The following is a 20,021-nucleotide window of genomic DNA, read 5'->3' on the forward strand; positions in this document are numbered from 1 at the left end:
GTAGCAGTTAGCCACCAGGGGGCGACGCTGCTGGTTGCAAAATGAACTTCTATTGAATGTAAGTTTATGAGAAAATTTGATTTTAATTCTTACTTGATCTATAACGTCTTTAAACATTGTTCTGAGAAAGTTAATGGACTGAATCGCTAGTTTCAGGTCTTCAAAACAATATGATGTTGATTTTATAAATTAGCTTCACGTTAAGAGGTGGCACATAGGAGTGGACAACAGTGTGATTGACAGCTCATATCCTGTATATAGGAGCCTGGTTGAATCACATATCAAGTCTTCCCAATGGGAGCTTGTTTCACAACCACAAGACTTCGTCCATTTGTTTACACATTCATGCCATTTTGATAGAAGTGATTTGTTTATGGTGCAATAATGAAGCAAGATTGATGCAAATTGTTTGAGAATGGCTGAAAAGGCCAAGATGTGCCCTAGAGTTTCCATAACTCTGGATTTTCAACACTTACATGAGATAAAGTCTTCTAGCAGAGGGTGATATTCACAATTCACCAGGGGCTACATACGTAACACACTGGAGCTTTAGTTTTAGCAAATCGAATTTGAAAAATCAGAAATAACCGCCTGGGGACAGCCCATAGCCAAGTGGAAAGGGAACTTGGCTCGTGACCAAAGGGTTGCCGTCGGTAGTAACTTTGAGCAAGGTACCCAATCTCCATTGGTAACTGGACGCTCTAAATGGGAGCGTTGCATCAGGAATGGCATCCAGCGTAAAAAAATCTCTGCCAAAGCAAATATGTGGATCATCCACTGTGGCGACCCCTCGAGAGGGAGGAGCTGATAAAACAAAATAGGTATAACCCTCCTATCTGCATGCGTTGCTTTGGCAATGACACAGTTGGAACTGCGTTAGTGTTGCAACTTTCAAACAATACATGCAGCAAAAATGTAAGTGCATCATCTCGCTCTCCAGTCGATCACCTCGTCAAGTCGTGGTGCAGGAGACGGGGTAAAAACGGCAGTGTTTCTAGCTGTAGTTAAAGACCGTCTTCACTGTGCAGCGAGGGGGCGTAGGACACACGTCGCCAGTTTTGACGTCACTGTTTTGTTGCCATACAAGTGATGCGAAAGAAATTTTTAAAAATCTAGGGCGGCGTATAGCTCACTTGGTAGAGCTGCTGTCCCATGTTGAGGCTATAGTTCTCACTGCAGGTGGCCGAGGTTCGAATCCCGTGCCGGACAGCCCTTTCCTGCATGTCTTTCCCCTTCTTTGCCTCCCTGTTTCCTGTCTATCTCCACTAACAACTATCAATTGAAGGCAATAAAGCGCCCCAAAAAAAGACATTTTGAAATCTGATTTGAGCAGTCGGGATGAGATGGATCTGTAGCAATCTGATTCAAGTTGACTTTCAAACCGCTTCCAAATGTGAATTCCTCCTCTCTAGAAAAAAATACCATATGAAAACCCGGTCACACCAACATGTGGACATGTAAATAATTCACTTCATTTTGTTCATAAACTTGAGTTCGCACATTTTAATGGTTTGCAGAAATGTACGTCGTCCTCATGTGACCCCGTCAGGCCAGTATATATTTATAAAATATAGAATCCATGTAATATCAGTGTGAACACTCACTGTGACGGTCAGAGTCCGCTGCACCAGGTCAGCTGGGTGTACTGTACGTATCCAATGTTTGTCTGGGAGTTGATAATTGATGCCATTGTCTGGTCGTCGGGACACGTTTTCTTTCTGCAATCCTAACATTTAATGATTAAACCACATTCACGCAATACTTCCTACGCGGGGGATCAGACGTTGGGTGCTTAAGATGTTGCACACGCACACCTCAGCACTGCCGAAAAAGCAAAAAAAACATGTTCATTTCTGCACTGTATAACCTCTGTGTGCTGACTAGTTTCTGTATAGTTATATTCCATCTTGTTACTGTTTGTTTGACATTAATAATGAAATGCCACTTCAGTTGGCCCAAACCCGATCCACTGTGCCCTCTTTCTGCAATAACTGACCAATGATCTTCCTAATGTAAGATGACCAGCAGGTGAGGTGGCAGCTTCCAGCCTTTTTTTTTTTTTTTAAATGATCATTTCATTACAATTCTGTGTCAAATCTAAATATGCTGGATACTGAACATTTTAACCAAATCTTTTTTTTTAAGGTCGGTTTTTGTGTTTTAGACATCTAAAAAAAAAAAAAAAAGCAGAAAAAATGTTCTACCACAGTCACATGTTTGTAATTTTGCACATTCCACCTCCTGAATTGCACAATATTCTGTTTTGCCTGCTAAAAAAAGATGTTGTAAATATGTCTGTAAGGTTATGTGATAAAACTGTGTTATGATAAATATTGTATAAGGTGGTTCATTTCTGGTTTATAATTAAATGGGGATCACGTCTAAACCTTTCTCATGTCACAGACGAGCGAGCACTCGTCCTCATTTTACTCTGTTGGTTGAACTCGGATGAGCTTTTGTTCATCAGAGCACATTACTAAGTATGCCTTCACTTCACTCGCCTTTTAGGGAACAGAGGAGTGCACGCCTTTAGTTGCCGCCTCACTATAAAAGTCGGATGCTTCGTTCTCGATTTGGCACATAAAACAGACGAGGATTAAGGTAAGAAGACACTGGTACTTTTTTATATCAATAAATAACATAACTTGGTTTGTTAGGTAACAAAACCTGTTTTTTGCCTGTATCGACGAGATGATTTCTCTTTAAAAATTAACCAAAAAGGAATTCTGAATTAACAAAAACCAAAAGCTGGGTGTGTTTGCTTCCATAAAACCCAGCTATTGGCAGTGAAAGCAAGTCTTGTTTTACAATGTATATATATGTGAGTATACATATGTATATATATGTATATATATATAAATATGTATATATATGTATATATATGTATATATATATAAATATGTATATATATATGTATATATATATACATATATATATATGTATGTATATATATATATATATATATATGTATGTATATATATATATATATATATATGTATGTGTGTATACATATATATATATATATATACATGTATGTGTGTATATATATATGTATGTGTGTATACATATATATATATATATATACATGTATGTGTGTATATATATATATATATACATGTATGTGTGTATATATATGTGTATACATATGTATGTATGTATGTATACATATGTATACATATGTATACATGTGTATGTAAACATGTATGTATACATGTATATTTATGTGTGTACATATATACAATATATATGTGTATTTATGTAAATGTATATGTATATGTTAATTCAGGAAAAACAGTAAAAAAAACTAAAAAAAACGAAAAGTGCAATATATTTCAGTAAAGTTGGCATTTTTTTTGTTTTTTTTGGCATCAATTGTCGTAAACCTGACTGAAAAGATTAGATGAGGAATTAAACTCTCGTAAAAATTTCCAGGGTAATTTGTGAAAAGAGAGTGTAGATTTTATTTGATCCATGTCAAAGTTATCTAAAGTTGTTAACGCATGGCTCAACGCAGGAGGGTAAGTGAGTATAAGGGACAGTGTCCTCACTGTCCCTTATACTCACTTACCCTCCTGTATCCTCACTTTACCCTGCTGTACTATAACCCTAACCCTTTGAAAGAGTGAGAGAAAACATTTGTCTTCAGAGGAGGAGGAAGAGGAGGAGGAGCTCTGTTATACAACATATTATCCCTCACTTGTTCTTTTTTTCACCCCAAGACCAGTTCAAATAGTTTCAGCATGTCATTAAATCTTAACTGATAAGTCTCCTGTTTTATAGCCTTTGCGTTTTATTTGACAAATTCTTTGTTGAGGCTGGGGTTGACCTTAAGGGTTTGGAATGTATTTTTGAAAATGATATACTTATAAGTCCCATATATAGTATATACTGCACATACCAGGGAAAGACACAGTCCAGGTTCACCCATCTACTGTCTGAAGACATCTGACCAGAAGTGACCTTCATGAAAGAATTGTGACCGAAAAGCCATCCATCTGGTGTGGAAACAAAGCCAAGTGACTCCAAAATGCGCTAAAAACTGGTGTGTAGAAGAACGGCAGCAGGTGCTCTGAACTTTGAAATATTTGGCTGCAGCAGACGACAGTTTGTTCAACGAAGGGCTTGAGAGTTGTGCATTCATGACCGTCTGTGGAGGAGGCTCCTTGCAAGTTTGCATTTCTGCAAATCCATTTGGTCAGGATTAATGGCGTCCTTAAAGCTGAGGATGCTTTTCATCCATCATGCAGTACCATGAAGGACGCGTCTGAGATATATTCTTCAGCAGGACAACGAACCCAAACATGCAGCCGATGTCATTAAGAACTATCTACAGCATAAAGAAGAACAAGGAGTCGTTGAAGTGATGGTATGGCCCACACAGAGTCCCAATCTCAACAATCATCATGTGTGTCTGGGATTAAATGACAGCGACAGAGTAGGATTTAAACCAGATTATATTATGAGTATGCACAAGAACTTGCACAGTACTGTATATATATATATATGGGGATAGGTCTAATCTAATCTCTTGTACTTGTCCTAATGTCCTGTTATCCCTACAGTGCGCAAAAAGGAGCTGAACTGTGCACACTTAGATCTAATATCCACCTTCCTCTTTCGTTTCAGCTTCATCATGGTGCAGAAAGTAGCGATTATCGGGGCCGGGCCCTGTGGTCTGGCATCTATAAAGTCTTGTCTGGACGAGGGACTGTTGCCAACCTGCTTTGAAAGCAGCGATGACTTGGGAGGATTGTGGAAGTTTAAGGCAAGTCGACATAAAAAAAACCATAGGGTCTTTTTGTGACCTTTTTATATATATATATGTGTTTTCTCCATGTTAATGTCAAGTGTCAACATTGGAAGTCATTATATTAAGCTTTCAATTCTGAGGTTCTGGCTGAGGTTCTGGATATTTTTTTCTAGCCATAATCATTTTTGAGCCATTCAGCAGGTGGCAGTGTTGTATTAGAAGTGGCCAGTGAGGCCTATTGAGACATTGTTTTTATGATCAGGATTGATGTTGGTTACAAACAGTGAAAACAACTGTTGTTAATTGCAGTTTAAATGGATGGAACATTTTTGGCATTTTGCTGAGAACGAGAAAGTCACACCACACAAATAATAAATCAGTCAATGTTGCTAATTAATAACACATCCCAGGCTGTGTTATTCCTCCACAATTAACCAGATCATTGTGTAGTATATACACTCTTAGAAATAAAAGAGCCAAGTAGAACCATATAAGGTTCTTCGGCTTGTCCTCACATGAGAACCCTTTTGGAGGGTTCCACGCAGCACCCTTTTAAATCCTTTATTCAGGAAAGGGGTGTTAAAGGGTTCTCTGGATCAAATTGGTTCTTACTGGAACCAATAGTGTTACCAAGAACCCTTGAAGAACCCTTTCTTCTGGAAAGGGTTTTTCAGAAGCAAATGGTTCCAGGTAGAACCTCAGCCCTTGTAGAAGGACCCTTTTGGAACCCTTATTTCTAAGAGTGTAGAAATAATTTCATCCTTTGTGTAAGTGTTGTGTAATTCAGTGTTTAATAGCAGTTTTTGGGAGCATATAGTAAAAAAAAAAAAAAGAATAAAGATTTCATTGGTTTTTCTCTACTTCCCTCCACAGGAAGTGTCAGAACCAGACCGAGCCAGTATCTATCGCTCCCTCACCATCAACATTTCCAAAGAGATGATGTGCTACAGTGACTTCCCCATCCCTGCTGATTACCCCAACTACATGCACCATTCTAAAATCCTGAAATACTTCAGGACGTACGCTGAACACTTCAGACTGCTGCAACACATCCACTTCCAGGTAACAAGATTCACGACAGCAGAGAGAAATATGCAATTACTGGTGTTTCTATCAAATTGTCAGTCACCAATAATAATAATAATAGTACTAGTTTTTGCTGATATTGTAGACCATGGTTAAGAGCGTCAGAAAGAGACCAGACTTTTCCCGCAGTGGTCAGTGGGACGTGATGACCGAGAACAAAGATGGACAGATGGAGCATCATGTGTTTGATGCCGTTATCTGCAGCACCGGTCACTACACATATCCCAACCTGCCACTCAAAGACTTCCCAGGTAAAGACTTGTCTGACATAAATCAAGCTGCACATATACTTTGCTCTTAACATCTGTTCCAGCATATTGTAGTGAAGTGATGGTTATTTCACAATTAGTCACAGTAAAATAGTAGGTGAATTTCCATCCTCTGGATAATAATGAATGAATGAATGGGGAACTTTGTTCTAACTTGTCATGAGTGACATGAAAGAGCTGTCAAGTCCACATGATCCTTTTCGATCTGATTGTTTTTCACTTTAAAATGTAAAAAATATCGAATAAATTAGGGCCACATGGAGGTGTAGTGGTTAACGCTGTTGCCTCACAACAAAAAAGGCCTAGGTACACGACCCATGTTGGAACTCTCTGCATGGAGTTTGCTAGTTGGTTTTCTCCTGGTTTTCCAGTTTTCTCAATTGAACACACACTGAATTGCTAGTAGGTGTGAGTGTGGGTGCGAGTGGTTATTTGTCTGTATACAGTATGTTGGCCCTGCGATGGACTGTCGAATCGTCCAGGGTGTACTCTGCATATCGCCCTATGTCCCCTGAGATAGGCATCCCCAGTGACCCTCCGGTGGAGGAATTGGTAGATGATGGATGGATGTTGGCCCTGCATGGTTGGTGTAGTGGTTACTGTCTTGCCTTTGCAGCAAGACGACAAGTGTCTTTCTGCATGGAGTTTGCATGTTCTACCCGTGTGTGTGTGGGTTTTCTCCAGGTTCTCCTGTTTCCTCTCTCTGTCCAAAATCATGCAATATGAGGATTAGGCAAATTGGACACTCTAAATTGGCCGTAGGTGTGAGAGTGTCTCTGTATGTTGGTCCTGTGATGGACTGGCGACCTGTCCAAGGGTGAACCCTATTTCATTGTGTGGATAATAGTCTGTAGGCTGTTTCATCACATCAAGATGATGTAATTCTGTACTGTAATCCTGCAGGAATTGAGACCTTTGAAGGCAAATACTTCCACAGCTGGGACTACAAGGGAGCAGAAGAAATGCATGGCAAGAGAGTTGTGGTCATTGGCATCGGTAACTCGGGAGGGGACATTGCTGTGGAGGGCAGCAGAGTCGCTGAGCAGGTGAAGAACTCACCCTGACTGCTCTTTGTTTTTGACGCCCACTGACTCACTGTTCTTCACGCGGAGTTGTGCGCTGTCTTTCCTTCCCCCCATTGTGCAGATGTATATGAGTACTCGCCGCGGTGCTTGGGTCATCCGTCAGGTCTCTGACAACGGCCTGCCAGTGGACGTCAAGTACAACACGCGTTTTGTCCACATCTTGTTCCAGCTGCTGCCAATGAACATCCTGAACTGGATTGGCGAGAGTAAACTCAATGCCATGTACGACCACACCATGTACGCTCTCAAGCCCACACACAGGTAGGTGCTGCAGGACCAAATGATACTCAGTAAATGAATAGGGATTAGGGTTAGGGTTAGGGTTAGTAGACTAAACCCTAACCCTAACTCTGCTTTAAGTGATAGGCTCTTATGGCTAACCTCCTTTATGTTAGTGTCCTTCCCTCCTCTCTATGTCTAAATGTCGCTTCATGAACACGCCTGTTAGAGCAGCATAATCTCATAAGAGAAAACTGCCAGTTTGTTGAGTTCTTGCTCCTGATTGGGGACCCATTGGTCGTTGTAGTAGACATAGGCTGTTTTTCAATACCCAATTATTCAAGTGCATCCTTGCATACTTTGGTATGCAAATGCATCCTTGCATATTTGGCTATTGAGAAACAGCCAATGGGTCCCCAATCAGTCCTTGCATACTTGGGAAGTACAAGTGCATATTGAGAAATGGCTTATGTTGCCTCCTAAGGCAAGAACGTATTGAATAGCCACCAGGGGGCGGCTCCGCTGGCTACAAGAAGAAGTCTAATGAGCCCGAATTCAACGTTTTTGCCCGATATTCAATTGCTTAGAAATGGCCACCCCTACTGGCCAACCATGTGCATAAGGTGTTAAGTACATTGTTGGAATATGAAATACTCTTCATCTGTCACTGTTATCAGAATAAATGTATGATTTCCCTTCCTCAGGCTCTTCAGTCAGATCCCAGTGATCAATGACGACCTGCCTCTCAAGATTCTGTCTGGAGCAGTTGTTATCAAACCAAATGTGAAGGAGATTCGTGGATCCACTGTGGTGTTTACTGACGGCACCTTTGTAGAAAAGGTAAGAGAGTTTTTTGTCTTCTTTATTAATCTTTATTCACAATTCTTCATGAATTGCAAGATCATCACTAGGTTATGTTCTTTGTTCCAGGTGGATACGATTGTGTTTGCCACAGGATACAACTATGGTTTTCCCTGCTTGCCAAATGAGGCCTTGTACAAATCTGGGCACCGTGTGGGTCTGTACAAGCACGTGTTTCCCCCGAACTTGGAGCATACGACTCTGGCTGTTGTTGGTTTCATCCATGCCCTTGGAGCAATTATGCCACAGGGTGAAATGCAAAGCCGCTGGGTGACTCGCGTCTTTAAAGGTAAGGATTGTCACCAGACATTAAACAAGATGTCGTTCTACTTGTTTTCTCAATTGTCTGTTGTTGTTTTTTTTTGCTCCTCAGGAAAGTGTAAGCTGCCCTCAAACCAGGCCATGATCAAGGCTGTTGAGAAGGACACCAAGGACATTGAGAAGAAGTAAAAATCCCAGTCTTCATTTCGCTCTTTAAAGCTGATGTCAGCAAAGAGTTCTGATATCAGAAGATTTAGATTTACTGTCAGACCACTGAGACTGAGAGACCCATCTTATGGCGCCTTTCCATTATACAGTTCTAGCACTATTCGACTCTACTCTGTTGTTTGGTATCAGGAAATTTGTTTTCCATGACTTCATAGAACCTCCTGAACGGGTGCGTGGTCATTAGACTCAATTAAAAAGATTAGTTCAGTACTTCCTGCATGAACGGAGCACAGACTCTGTCTGATGCAGTCACTGAACTGAAATACGGCTGAACGCGGCTCATGATCGCCGGCTTTCAGCGGTGCTGTCGCTAGATACACGCGCTCATGACTCTTCCAGTGATGACGCTCTCTGACCAGTCACCAATCAAAAATTGCAAAATTGTGATTGGTGAAACATCCAAGTCCAAAGACACTCCAATGGTCTGATGAAAAACATGTTATTCAGGACAGAAATTGTCTGTGAACAATGTAAAACGTTCAAAATCATGATTCAGATACAGTATTTTTAGTGACGATGAAAACCAGTCCGTCAAAAGTCTCAGTTTGACTTTTTGACACGTTACACATATTAATTTGAACTTCATTTACATATTTTGCAATGCAGCTTTAAAATTCCTCTGAGCTCTTGAGCCACTTTTCAGAATCTACACTCTTAGAAATAAGGGTTCCAAAAGTCTTCTTCTACAAGGGCTGAGGTTCTACCTGGAACCATTTGCTTCTGAAAAACCCTTTCCCCAAGAAAGGTAACTCTTGGTAACACTAATGGTTCCAGTAAGAACCATTTGATCCAAAGAACCCTTTAAAACCTCTTTCCTGAATAAAGGGTTTAAAAGGGTTCTTGGTGGAACCCTCCAAAAGGGTTCCAGGTGGAACCTTAAGAAAAAGGTTCTACCTGGAGCCAAAAAGGATTCTCCTATGGGGACAAGCCGAAAAACATTATATGGTTCTACTTAGCACTTTTATTTCTAAGAATCTATGGATACAAATGTAATTATTTTAGATATCCATCCATCCATCCATCCATCCGTCTTCTACCGCTTATCCGTGGCCGAGTCGTGGGTGCAGCAGTCTGAGAAGGGACGCCCAGACCTCCCTCTCACGGGACACTTCCTCCAGCTCTTCCGGGGGGACCCCAAGGCGTTCCCAGGCCAGTCGAGCGACGTAGTCACTCCAGCGTGTCCTGGGTCTTCCTCTGGGTCTCCTCCCGGTGGGACGTCCAGGGGGCATCCGATACAGATGCCCGAGCCACCTCAGCTGGCTCCTTTCGATGTGGAGGAGCAGCGGCTCTGCTCCGAGCTCCTCCCGGGTGACAGAGCTCCTCACCCTATCTCTAAGGGAGCGCTCCGCCACCCTGCGGAGAAAACTAATTTCAGCCGCTTGTATCCGGGATCTTGTTCTTTCGGTCATAACCCAAAGCTCATGACCATAGGTGAGGGTAGGAACTTAGATTGACCGTTAAATCGAGAGCTTTGCCTTTCGGCTCAGCTCCTTCTTCACCACAACAGACCGATACAACGACCGCATTACTGCGGCCGCTGCCCCGATCCGCCTGTCAATCTCACGCTCCATCCTTCCCTCACTCGTGAACAAGACCCCGAGATACTTTAACTCCTCCACCTGAGGCAGGATCTCTCCACTGACCCGGAGGGAGCAAGCCACCTTTTTCCGGTCGAGAACCATGGCCTCGGACTTAGAGGTGCTGATACGCACTTGGCTGCAAACCGCCCCAGCGCATTCTGGAGTTCCTGGTTCGTAGGAGCCATCAAGACCACATCATCTGGAAAGAGCAGAGATGAAATCCAGTTGCTCCCGAACCAGACCCCCTCCGGCCCCTGGCTGCGCCTAGAAATTCTGTCCATAAAAATAATGAACAGAACCGGTGACAAAGGGCAGCCCTGCCGGAGTCCAACATGCACTGGGAACAAGTCTGACTTACTGCCGGCAATGCGAACCAAGCTCCTGCTCAGGTCGTACAGGGACCACAGATAATATAATTTAATTAGTCTCTGTCCGAAAAAAAATAACACTTTAGTTTCTTTCTATAATTTGACTTAATGGGGTCTTTTATTATTTGTTTTATTTCTCCTCCCTATAGCTACATTGTGTCAAAGCTGACTCCACTGCAGGTGGACTTTGTTTCCTACATGGACGACATAGCAGGAGAGATTGGAGCGCGACCGAGTCTCCTCTGGCTCCTCTTCACCGACTACCCTCTGTTTAAGAGGGTTTTGTGGGGACCTGTCACAACCTACCAGTACCGCATAATGGGGCCTGGGAAATGGGACGGAGCCCGCAAAGCAATCTTCACACAGATGGATCGCGTGTACCAGGCCCTAAAAACCAGAAAGGTGTGAAATGAATGCTAACTTTTGCATGTAACATCTTCTTAACGTGAGCTGCAGTAGGTAAATTTGTGAATTTGTTAATTCCATCTCTTCCAGGTGGAGGAGAAAGAGCCCTCCACATCTGGACGCCTGTTGAAGACGAGCCTGCTCCTGATGACCGGAGGAGCTGCCGCCTACTACGTCCACCTGCACCACCCGACTGTCGTGGAGACCCTGCTGAGCAAGATTCGTCCACAAGCAGTCTGAACGTCCTACACGAGAGAGACAGGAATGCTGAGAGACCTTTCATTTTTGTGTCCTGTGATAGTTTGGGTTGTAGTTTTCTGGAAATGACAATGGGGACGATATCTGTGCTGCTGATTAAGCCTTTTTTCAAGTTAACCTTGTAATCCCTAGATTACTCAAATGCAACAGTAACTTGCACCAGTAAGAAAGGAGCTATTCATTGACTAAACATAATCTGCAAAGAGAGAAGAACCTCAGTTTACCTCAGCTGATGGTAATGTGCTCACATGATATGGTGTTTTATTTTGTTTACATCACTTAGGTACAGTTGAACAATATCATGTATTTTCTTTAATGGACAGCCGCCTGAAATTTTAATTTGCAAGTCATGTTTTAAAATTTTGTTAGTTTGAAACCAAAAATGTACAGATTGCAAGCCAACCTCCTATTGGTCAATACCAGCTGTCAATCACACTGGTGTCCACTCATATGTCCCATGTTTTATAATGTATTTTCTTCTCAATGGGAACATAATTTACAAATTTGGCATCATGTTCTATTATAGATTGATCAATGAATAGATCACACCTCACCTGCCGTGATTTCTTTACTGTGATGTAAATGGATAGACTTTTGAAATCTGATTTGAGCAGTCGGGATGAGACGGATCTGTAGCAATCTGATTCAAGTTGACTTCCAAACCACTTCCAAATGTGGTTGGAAATGCAACCTTAATTCCTCTTCCCTGGAAAAAAATACAGCACGAAAACCTGGTCACACTAACAACATGCACGTGTGTGGACACGTAAATAATTCACTTCATTTTGTTCAGAAACTTGAGTTTGCAGAAATGATTGTCATGTAATATCAGTTTGAACACTCACTGTGACAGTTTTGTGGCAGAAATCTCTAAAGGTCCAGTATGTAAGAATTAGAGAACAATCTCCAATTATTTATAAAAGTAGGTGGTTGGGGTTTGCGTAATGTTCTCATGTAACTCTGTTGAGGAAACTGGTTTGACCGACTGGACCAGTTTTTCTTCACGTTTAGTGACAAACGCCACAGTCCGCTGCACCAGGTCAGTTGGGTGCACTGTACGTACCCAATGTTTGTCTGGGAGTTGATAATTGATGGTCATCGGGACACGTTTTCTTTCCACAATCCTCATGTTTAATGATTAAACCACATTCACGCAATACTTTTTACACGGAGGAGGATTAGCCTTTGATTGTTTAAGACTACTTGTTTGACGTGAAAAAGAATATTATGTGTGTACGTGTGTTTGCAGCTGTTTTCATATAGTGCCTCAGTGCCACTTCAGTTGGCCCAAACCCGATCTAGATGTTCACTGATTTACACGTATCGACCTCTTGCATACTGTGCCCTCTTTCTGCAATAACTGACCAATGATCTTCCCAATGTTAGATGACCAGTAGGTGAGGTGGCAGCTTCCAGCCTTTTTAAAAAAAAGAAAAGAAGATAATTTCATTACGATTCTGTGTCAAATCTAAATATGCTGGATACTGAACATTTTAACCAAATCGTTTTTTTTTTAAGGTCGGTTTTTGTGTTTCAGACATGTTGATCTTGAGAAGAATCTAAAAAAAAAGAAAAAGGCTAACAAAATGTTTTATTACAGACATATGTTTGTGTTTTAGCACATCCCACCTCCCGATTGCACAATGTTCTGTTTTGTCTGTTATATGATGAAAAAAAGATGTTGTAAATATGTTTTTAAGTGTATGTGATTAAACTGTGTTATGATAAATATCGTATATGGTGGTTAATTTCTGGTTTATAGTTAAATGGGGATTAGTCTTATTTATTAGTCTCATTTTACTCTGTTGGTTTAATTCGGATCAGATCACATTACTAAGTATGCCTTCGCTCGCCTTTTAGGGAACAGAGGAGTGCACGCCTTTAGTTGCTGCCTCACTATAAAAGTCGGATGCTTCGTTCTCGATTGGCACATAAAACAGACGAGGATTAAGGTAAGAAGACACCGGTACTTTTTTAAATCAATAAATAACTTGGTTTCTGTATCAACAAGATGATTTCTCTTTAAAAATGAACAAAAACCAAAAGCTGGACATATTTGCTTCCATTAAACGGAGCTATTGTGAATGAAAGCAAGTCTTGTTTTGTAGAAGTGCAAAAAGAAAAAAGTTGCAGGATTACATTGCAGGATAGTTTGACAAAAAGAGAGAGGAGATTTTATTTGATCTCCGTCAAAGTTATCCAAAGTTGATAAACCTGGAGCAAAAGGACTTAACATGTGGCTCAACGCAGGACGTTCAACGAGGATAAGGGAAAGTCTTTGAGAACACTGGTGCACTGTAACTCTAACCCTTTGAAAGAAGAATGAAGGAGAGAAAACATTTATCTTAGGAGGAAGAGGAGGAGGAAGAGGAGGAGGAGCTCTGTTATACAACATGTTATCCCTCACTTGTTCTTTTTTTCACCCCAAGACCAGTTCCAGTAATTTCAACTTGTCAATAAATCTTAACTGATAAATCTGTTTTATAGCTTTTGTATTTTATTTGACATATTCTTTGTTGAGACTGAGGTTGACCTTAAGGGTTTGGAATGTGTTGTTGAAAATGATATACTTATAAGTCCCATATACAGTATATACATACCAAGGAGAGACAGATCATGTGGGTTCCAGGTTCACCCATCTACTGTCTGAAGACATCTGACTAGAAGTGACCTTCATGGAAGAATTGTGACCGAAATGCCATCCATCTGGTGGATGTTTGATACAACCAGTAACCTACCTGTCGAGTTCCATCAAAAATGGTGTGCAAGTTGTACGTAGAAGAATTGATGCTGGTTTGAAGGCTAGAATTTGTTCTAATCTAATCTCTTGTACTTGTCCTAATGTCCTGTTATCCCTACAGTGCACAAAAAAGAGCTGAACTGTGCACACTTAGATCTAATATCCACCTTCCTCATTCATTTCAGCTTCATCATGGTGCAAAAAGTAGCCATTATCGGGGCTGGGTCCTGTGGTCTGGCGACTACGAAGTGCTGTCTGGATGAGGGACTGGTGCCAACCTGCTTTGAAAGCAGCGATGACTTGGGAGGATTGTGGAAGTTTAAGGCAAGTCAACATAAAACAACCACAGGGTCTTTTTATGACTTCTTTTAAATAGGTTTTGTCCATGTTAATGTCAAGTGTCAACATTGGAAGTCATTGTAAACAATCTTTTCATCTCCCTGTTATTAGAAAATGTTATAATGCTTTCCCTCTGAGGTTCAGGCCTGAAAGTTAGTGTTGTGTAATTCAATTAGTTGAGCTTATAGGTCCAGATAGTACAATCCCTTAGATAATCAGTACTTGGTGTAGAGGGGGGTAAAGGGGTAAACACTTCACAGGGGTCTTCAGGTGGGCACCCTCCTTCATTGGTGTTTCGTTGAAAGGCCCACGACACCTCCAAAGGGCTCAACGGCGACAGTTGTAACGATGTCAGGCGGAAAGTTGAGTCTGGTCGAAGTTCAGTCTCAGGCAGTGTCTAGCAGGGTTGCTTCCACTCTAGGCATGGGGGGAGGGAGGGCCTTGTTGGTCGTTTTACTTCCTTCCAGGGTGATCGCCAGTTGTCCACAAAGCACAAGAAGGATCTTCTCTAAACCATTGGTTTAGGTTTGTGGGTGTGGGAAGAACATCATAGGTGGCTCTGACGATGAAGTAGATTTGGCTTCCTTCCATCTCCCAAAGATCCTTCCATTTGAGCTTACGATGCTCCAGGTTTTCCCAGCTAGTCCATTGGCCCTGTTTGGACTGCGAGACTGCCTTTGGGCATCTGTCTGCCAGCTCTTGTTGCCGCGCCTGAGCAACCACCAGCTTTCTCCTCTGGGTCGATGTTGCCTTGTGCCATGTGGGTCGACTTTCCCAAGTCCGAACCCACCTCTTCGATGCTGCACCTGTCCTACAATGTCTTCATGCCTGAGAGCAGATTTTGCTTGCTGAATGGCCTCAGATGGGATCCATTTCCTCCAAGTTGCCAGTCTGGGAGCAGCCACCCGGATCATTTCATCTTGCGACTCGGTCAGGGTCATGTTTAATAGCAGTGTTAGGGAGCGTATAGTAAAAAATAATTGCCCCTAAGGTGAAGAAAGCTGTTTTTTAAAGGTTGCATGAGGGTTAAAAAAAAACACAAGTTGACAACTATCTTGACCTCAAGGCATTTCATTTGTCAGCAATGATAAAGATTGAATTAGTTTATCTCTACTTCCCTCCACAGGAAGTGTCAGAACCAGACCGAGCCAGTATCTATCGCTCCCTCACCATCAACGCTTCCAAAGAGATGATGTGCTACAGTGACTTCCCCATCCCCGCTGATTACCCCAACTACATGCGCCACTCTAAAATCCTGAAATACTTCAAGATGTACGCTGAACACTTCAAACTGCTGCAACACATCCGCTTCCAGGTAAATTAGAGAGAAATGTACAATTACTGATGTTTGTATAAATTGGTCACCAATTGTAATGATAATAATAGTTTTTGCTGATATTGTAGACCATGGTTAAGAGCGTCAGAAAGAGACCAGACTTTTCCCGCAGTGGTCAGTGGGACGTGATGACCGAGAACAAAGATGGAAAGATGGAGCATCATGTGTTTGATGCCGTTATCTGCTGCACCGGTCACTACACATATCCCAACCTGCCACTCAAAGACTTCCCAGGTAAAGACATAAATCAAGCTGCACCTACAGTTTATACTTTGCTCTTAACATCTGTTCCACCATAGTGACGTGGCGGTTATTTCACAATTAGTCACAGTATGTAGTAGGGATGAGGAACTGCAGTATATTCACCATTGTGATTTAGTGTTGATTGTGGTGAATTTCCATCATCTGGATAATCATCACCCTATATCAGCTGGGATTGGCACCAGCAGCCCTGCCCCTAGCAATGGATGTGACAACGATGAATAAATAAGATGTAAGATTAAGTTATTTCATTATGTGGATAATAGTGTCATGACATTTTCATGTCATCTCCTGTCCATCCATCCATCCATCCATCCATTATCCTCCACCAGAGGGTCGCAGGGGGTGCTGTGCCTATCTCAGCTGACAAAGGGCGATAGGCGGGGTACACCCCTAGACAGTTCGCCAGTCCATCTCCTGTCCATGCACAAGTTATTTTCACATGTCTGTACGCTTAGTGTGTGATTATAAAATCATCACATCAAGATGATGTAATTCTGTACTGTAATCCTGCAGGAATTGAGACGTTTGAAGGCAAATACTTCCACAGCTGGGACTACAAGGGACCAGAAGAAATGCATGGCAAGAGAGTTGTGGTCATTGGCATCGGTAACTCGGGAGGGGACATTGCTGTGGAGGGCAGCAGAGTCGCTGAGCAGGTGAAGAACTCTGCTCTTTGATGTTGACGCCCACTGACTCACTGTTATTCACGGAGAGTTGTGCCCTGTCTTTCCTTCCCCCCATTGTGCAGATGTATATGAGCACTCGCCGCGGTGCTTGGGTCATCCGTCAGGTCTCTGTCAACGGCCTGCCAGTGGACATCCGGTACAACACACGTTTCACCCACATCTTGTTCCAGCTGCTGCCAGTCAACGTCCTGAACTGGATTGGCGAGAGTAAACTCAATGCCATGTACGACCACACCATGTACGCGCTCAAGCCCACACACAGGTAGGTGCTGCAGGACCAAATGATTCTCAGTAAAGGAATAGGGATTAGGGTTAGGGTTAGGGTTTAGTCTACTAGCCCTAACCCTAACCCTGACCCGGCTTTAAGTGATGTGATCTTATGGCTAACCTCCTTTATGTTAGTGTCCTTCCCTCCTCTAAGCAGCATAATCTCATAAGAAAGAACTGCCTCTTTGTTGAGTTCTTGCTCCTGATTGGATAGACTGTTGTGGGGGCCCATTGGTCGTTGTAGTAGACATAGGCCGTTTTTCAATACCCAAGTGTGAAATGATATACTTACATACTTGGGAAGTAAGACTGGCGTATATACTCGCCAAGTACAAAGAAGTATGCATGTTGAGAAATGGCCTATATTGTCTTCAGAAGTAAGAATATATTGAATAGCCACCAGGGGGCGGCTCCGTTGATTACAAAATAAGTCTAATGAGACCGAATTCAACGTTTTTGCCCGATATTCAATTACTTTGGAAAAAAATGGGCCCCCTACTGGCCGACCATGTGCATAAGGTGTTAAGTAAATTGTTGGAATATGAAATACTCATCTGTCACTGTTATCAGAATAAATGTATGATTTCCCTTCCTCAGGCTCTTCAGTCAGATCCCAGTGATCAATGACGACCTGCCTCTCAAGATTCTGTCTGGAGCAGTTGTTATCAAACCAAATGTGAAGGAGATTCGTGGATCCACTGTGGTGTTTACTGACGGCACCTTTGTAGAAAAGGTAAGAGAGTTTTTTGTCTTCTTCATTAATCTTTATTGACGATTCTTCATGAATTGCAAGATCGTCACGAGCTTGGGTTCTTTGTTCTCCAGGTGGATACGATTGTGTTTGCCACAGGATACAACTATGGTTTTCCCTACTTGCCAAACGAGGCCTTGAACAAATCTGGGCACCGTGTGGGTCTGTACAAGCACGTGTTTCCCCTGAACTTGGAGCATGCAACACTGGCTGTTGTGGGTTTCATCCATGCCTTTGGAGCAATTATGATACAGGGTGAAATGCAAAGCCGCTGGGTGACTCGCATCTTTAAAGGTTAAGGATTAGCACCAAACATTGAACAAGATGTCGTTCTACTTGTTTTGTCAATCGTCTGTTGTTGTTTTTTTGCTCCTCAGGAAAGTGTAAGCTGCCCTCAAACCAGGCCATGATCAAGGCTGTTGAGAAGGACACCAAGGACATTGAGAAGAAGTAAAAATCCCAGTCTTCATTTTGCTCTTTAAAGCTGATGTCAGCAATGTTGTCTTTTTGGCTAACTTCTTGTCCTTTCTGGGGGACATTTGTTCACCGACAAACAGAGTGACCTCACGAGCAGAAAGAACAGCCTCTTTGATGATTTCTGATATCAGAAGATTTAAATTTACTGTCAGACCACTGAGATTGAGAGAGCTGTCTTATGGCACCTTTCCATTAGGTCTATCCCTACTCCACTCTACTCAATTTGGCGTCAGGAAGTTTGTTTTCCATGACTCCATAGAACCTCCTTTGCTAAATCCATCCATTATCTACCACTTTATCCTCCACCAGAGGGTTGGGGTACACCCTGGAGAGTTCGCCAGTCCATCACCTGGCCACATATAGAGACAAACAAATGTTGGAGATTAACTCATGTTTTTAGGACTTTTTAACTGATCTACAATTCAGGACGTCACACTTGTTTTTATTATTTCTCCTCCCCATAGCTTTTTTGTGTCAAAGCTGACTCCACTGCAGGTGGACTTTGTTTCCTACATGGATGACTTAGCAGATCAGATTGGAGCACGACCAAGTCTCCTCTGGCTCCTCTTCACCGACTACCCTCTGTTTAAGAGGGTTTTGTGGGGACCTGTCACATCCTACCAGTACCGCCTGACGGGGCCTGGGAAATGGGACGGAGCCCGCAAAGCAATCCTCACACAGATGGATCGCGTGTACCGGCCCCTAAAAACCAGAAAGGTGTGAAATGAATGCTAAATGTACATGTAACATCTTCTTAACGTGAGCTGCAGTAGGTAAATTTGTGAATTTGTTCATTCCCTCTCTTCCAGGTGGAGGAGAAAGAGCCCTCCACATCTGGACGCCTGTTGAAGACGAGCCTGCTCCTTATGACCGGAGGAGCTGCCGCCTACTACGTCCACCTGCACCACCCGACTGTCGTGGAGACCCTGCTGAGCAAGATTCGTCCACAAACAGTCTGAACGTCCTACACGAGAGACACTAGTAGTAGTAGTTTTCTGGAAATGACTATGGGGGCAATATCTGAGCTGCCGATTAAGCCTTTTTCAAGTTAGCCTTGTATCTTTAGATTACTCAAATGCAACAGTAACTTGCACCAGTAATTAAAATATCCACTTGTTCAAGCAAAGGTCTGCAGAAGACAGCAGCAGCAGCAGAAGTCCACACCAGGTGACACTCCTTCCACTTAGTTTGGCCTTTTTGTACTGAATACTGTGGAATGTGAGTGTATTTAAGTTAAACAAAGCTGCGAAATGTTTTAATGTTCAACGTTTGAGGCCAACGTTGCCATTTTGCATCAGTACTGAAAGTAGCAGCAGGCTTTGTCATAAAATTAATGTTTTCCTCTGTTACTGACTTATATTGGCACATTTGGTACTGACAGATCTGGAATTTGATTGGTCTCTATATGATGCTGAAAATATGGTCTGGTTACATTAAACCATATCTGGTCCAATGGTAGGTTATATTATTAGTTGACGTGCAGTTATGGTGTCATCAGCTTGTGGTCCAGCTCTGACCTTAATTACCATCATTCCATGAAAGATGGAGGATATTGAATGTGGATCAGATTAGGATCAGATTATTATAAAAGGTGGCTGGTTCTGTTTTTTTTTCTTTTTCTTTTCTGTATCACATTTCCCTGACATGTAGTAATGCAGTGGTCAGCTTGTGGACCAAATCTGGCAAATATGAGCAAACCCCCCAAGTGCCATCATTCCCCATGACATGTGTCAGGTATGGACCACTATGTGGATTTCCCTGTTACCTCTAAACCAGGGGTCGCCAACCTTT

The 20,021-nt window shown here is 42.3% G+C and overlaps 1 protein-coding gene across 1 annotated transcript; it reads left to right on the forward strand.

Moving 5' to 3' along the window:
- Window positions 1-4,633: 4,633 nt before the first annotated feature.
- Window positions 4,634-19,358, forward strand: LOC310926145 (uncharacterized protein; the record flags this gene model as incomplete). Its single annotated transcript, XM_083888246.1, has 21 exons — window positions 4,634-4,765; window positions 5,624-5,812; window positions 5,922-6,087; window positions 7,009-7,151; window positions 7,252-7,451; window positions 8,114-8,249; window positions 8,340-8,559; window positions 8,644-8,716; window positions 10,857-11,109; window positions 11,203-11,346; window positions 12,757-12,767; window positions 14,296-14,434; window positions 15,576-15,764; window positions 15,854-16,019; window positions 16,563-16,705; window positions 16,798-16,997; window positions 17,600-17,735; window positions 17,828-18,047; window positions 18,131-18,203; window positions 18,695-18,947; window positions 19,040-19,358. The coding sequence occupies 21 exons, from the start codon at window positions 4,634-4,636 to the stop codon at window positions 19,187-19,189; spliced, it is 3,336 nt and encodes a 1,111-aa protein (XP_083744372.1). The 3' UTR covers window positions 19,190-19,358.
- Window positions 19,359-20,021: the final 663 nt, after the last annotated feature.

This window comes from Microchirus variegatus (genome assembly GCF_963457635.1).
Source record: "Microchirus variegatus genome assembly, chromosome: 4".
NCBI lineage: Eukaryota > Metazoa > Chordata > Actinopteri > Pleuronectiformes > Soleidae > Microchirus > Microchirus variegatus.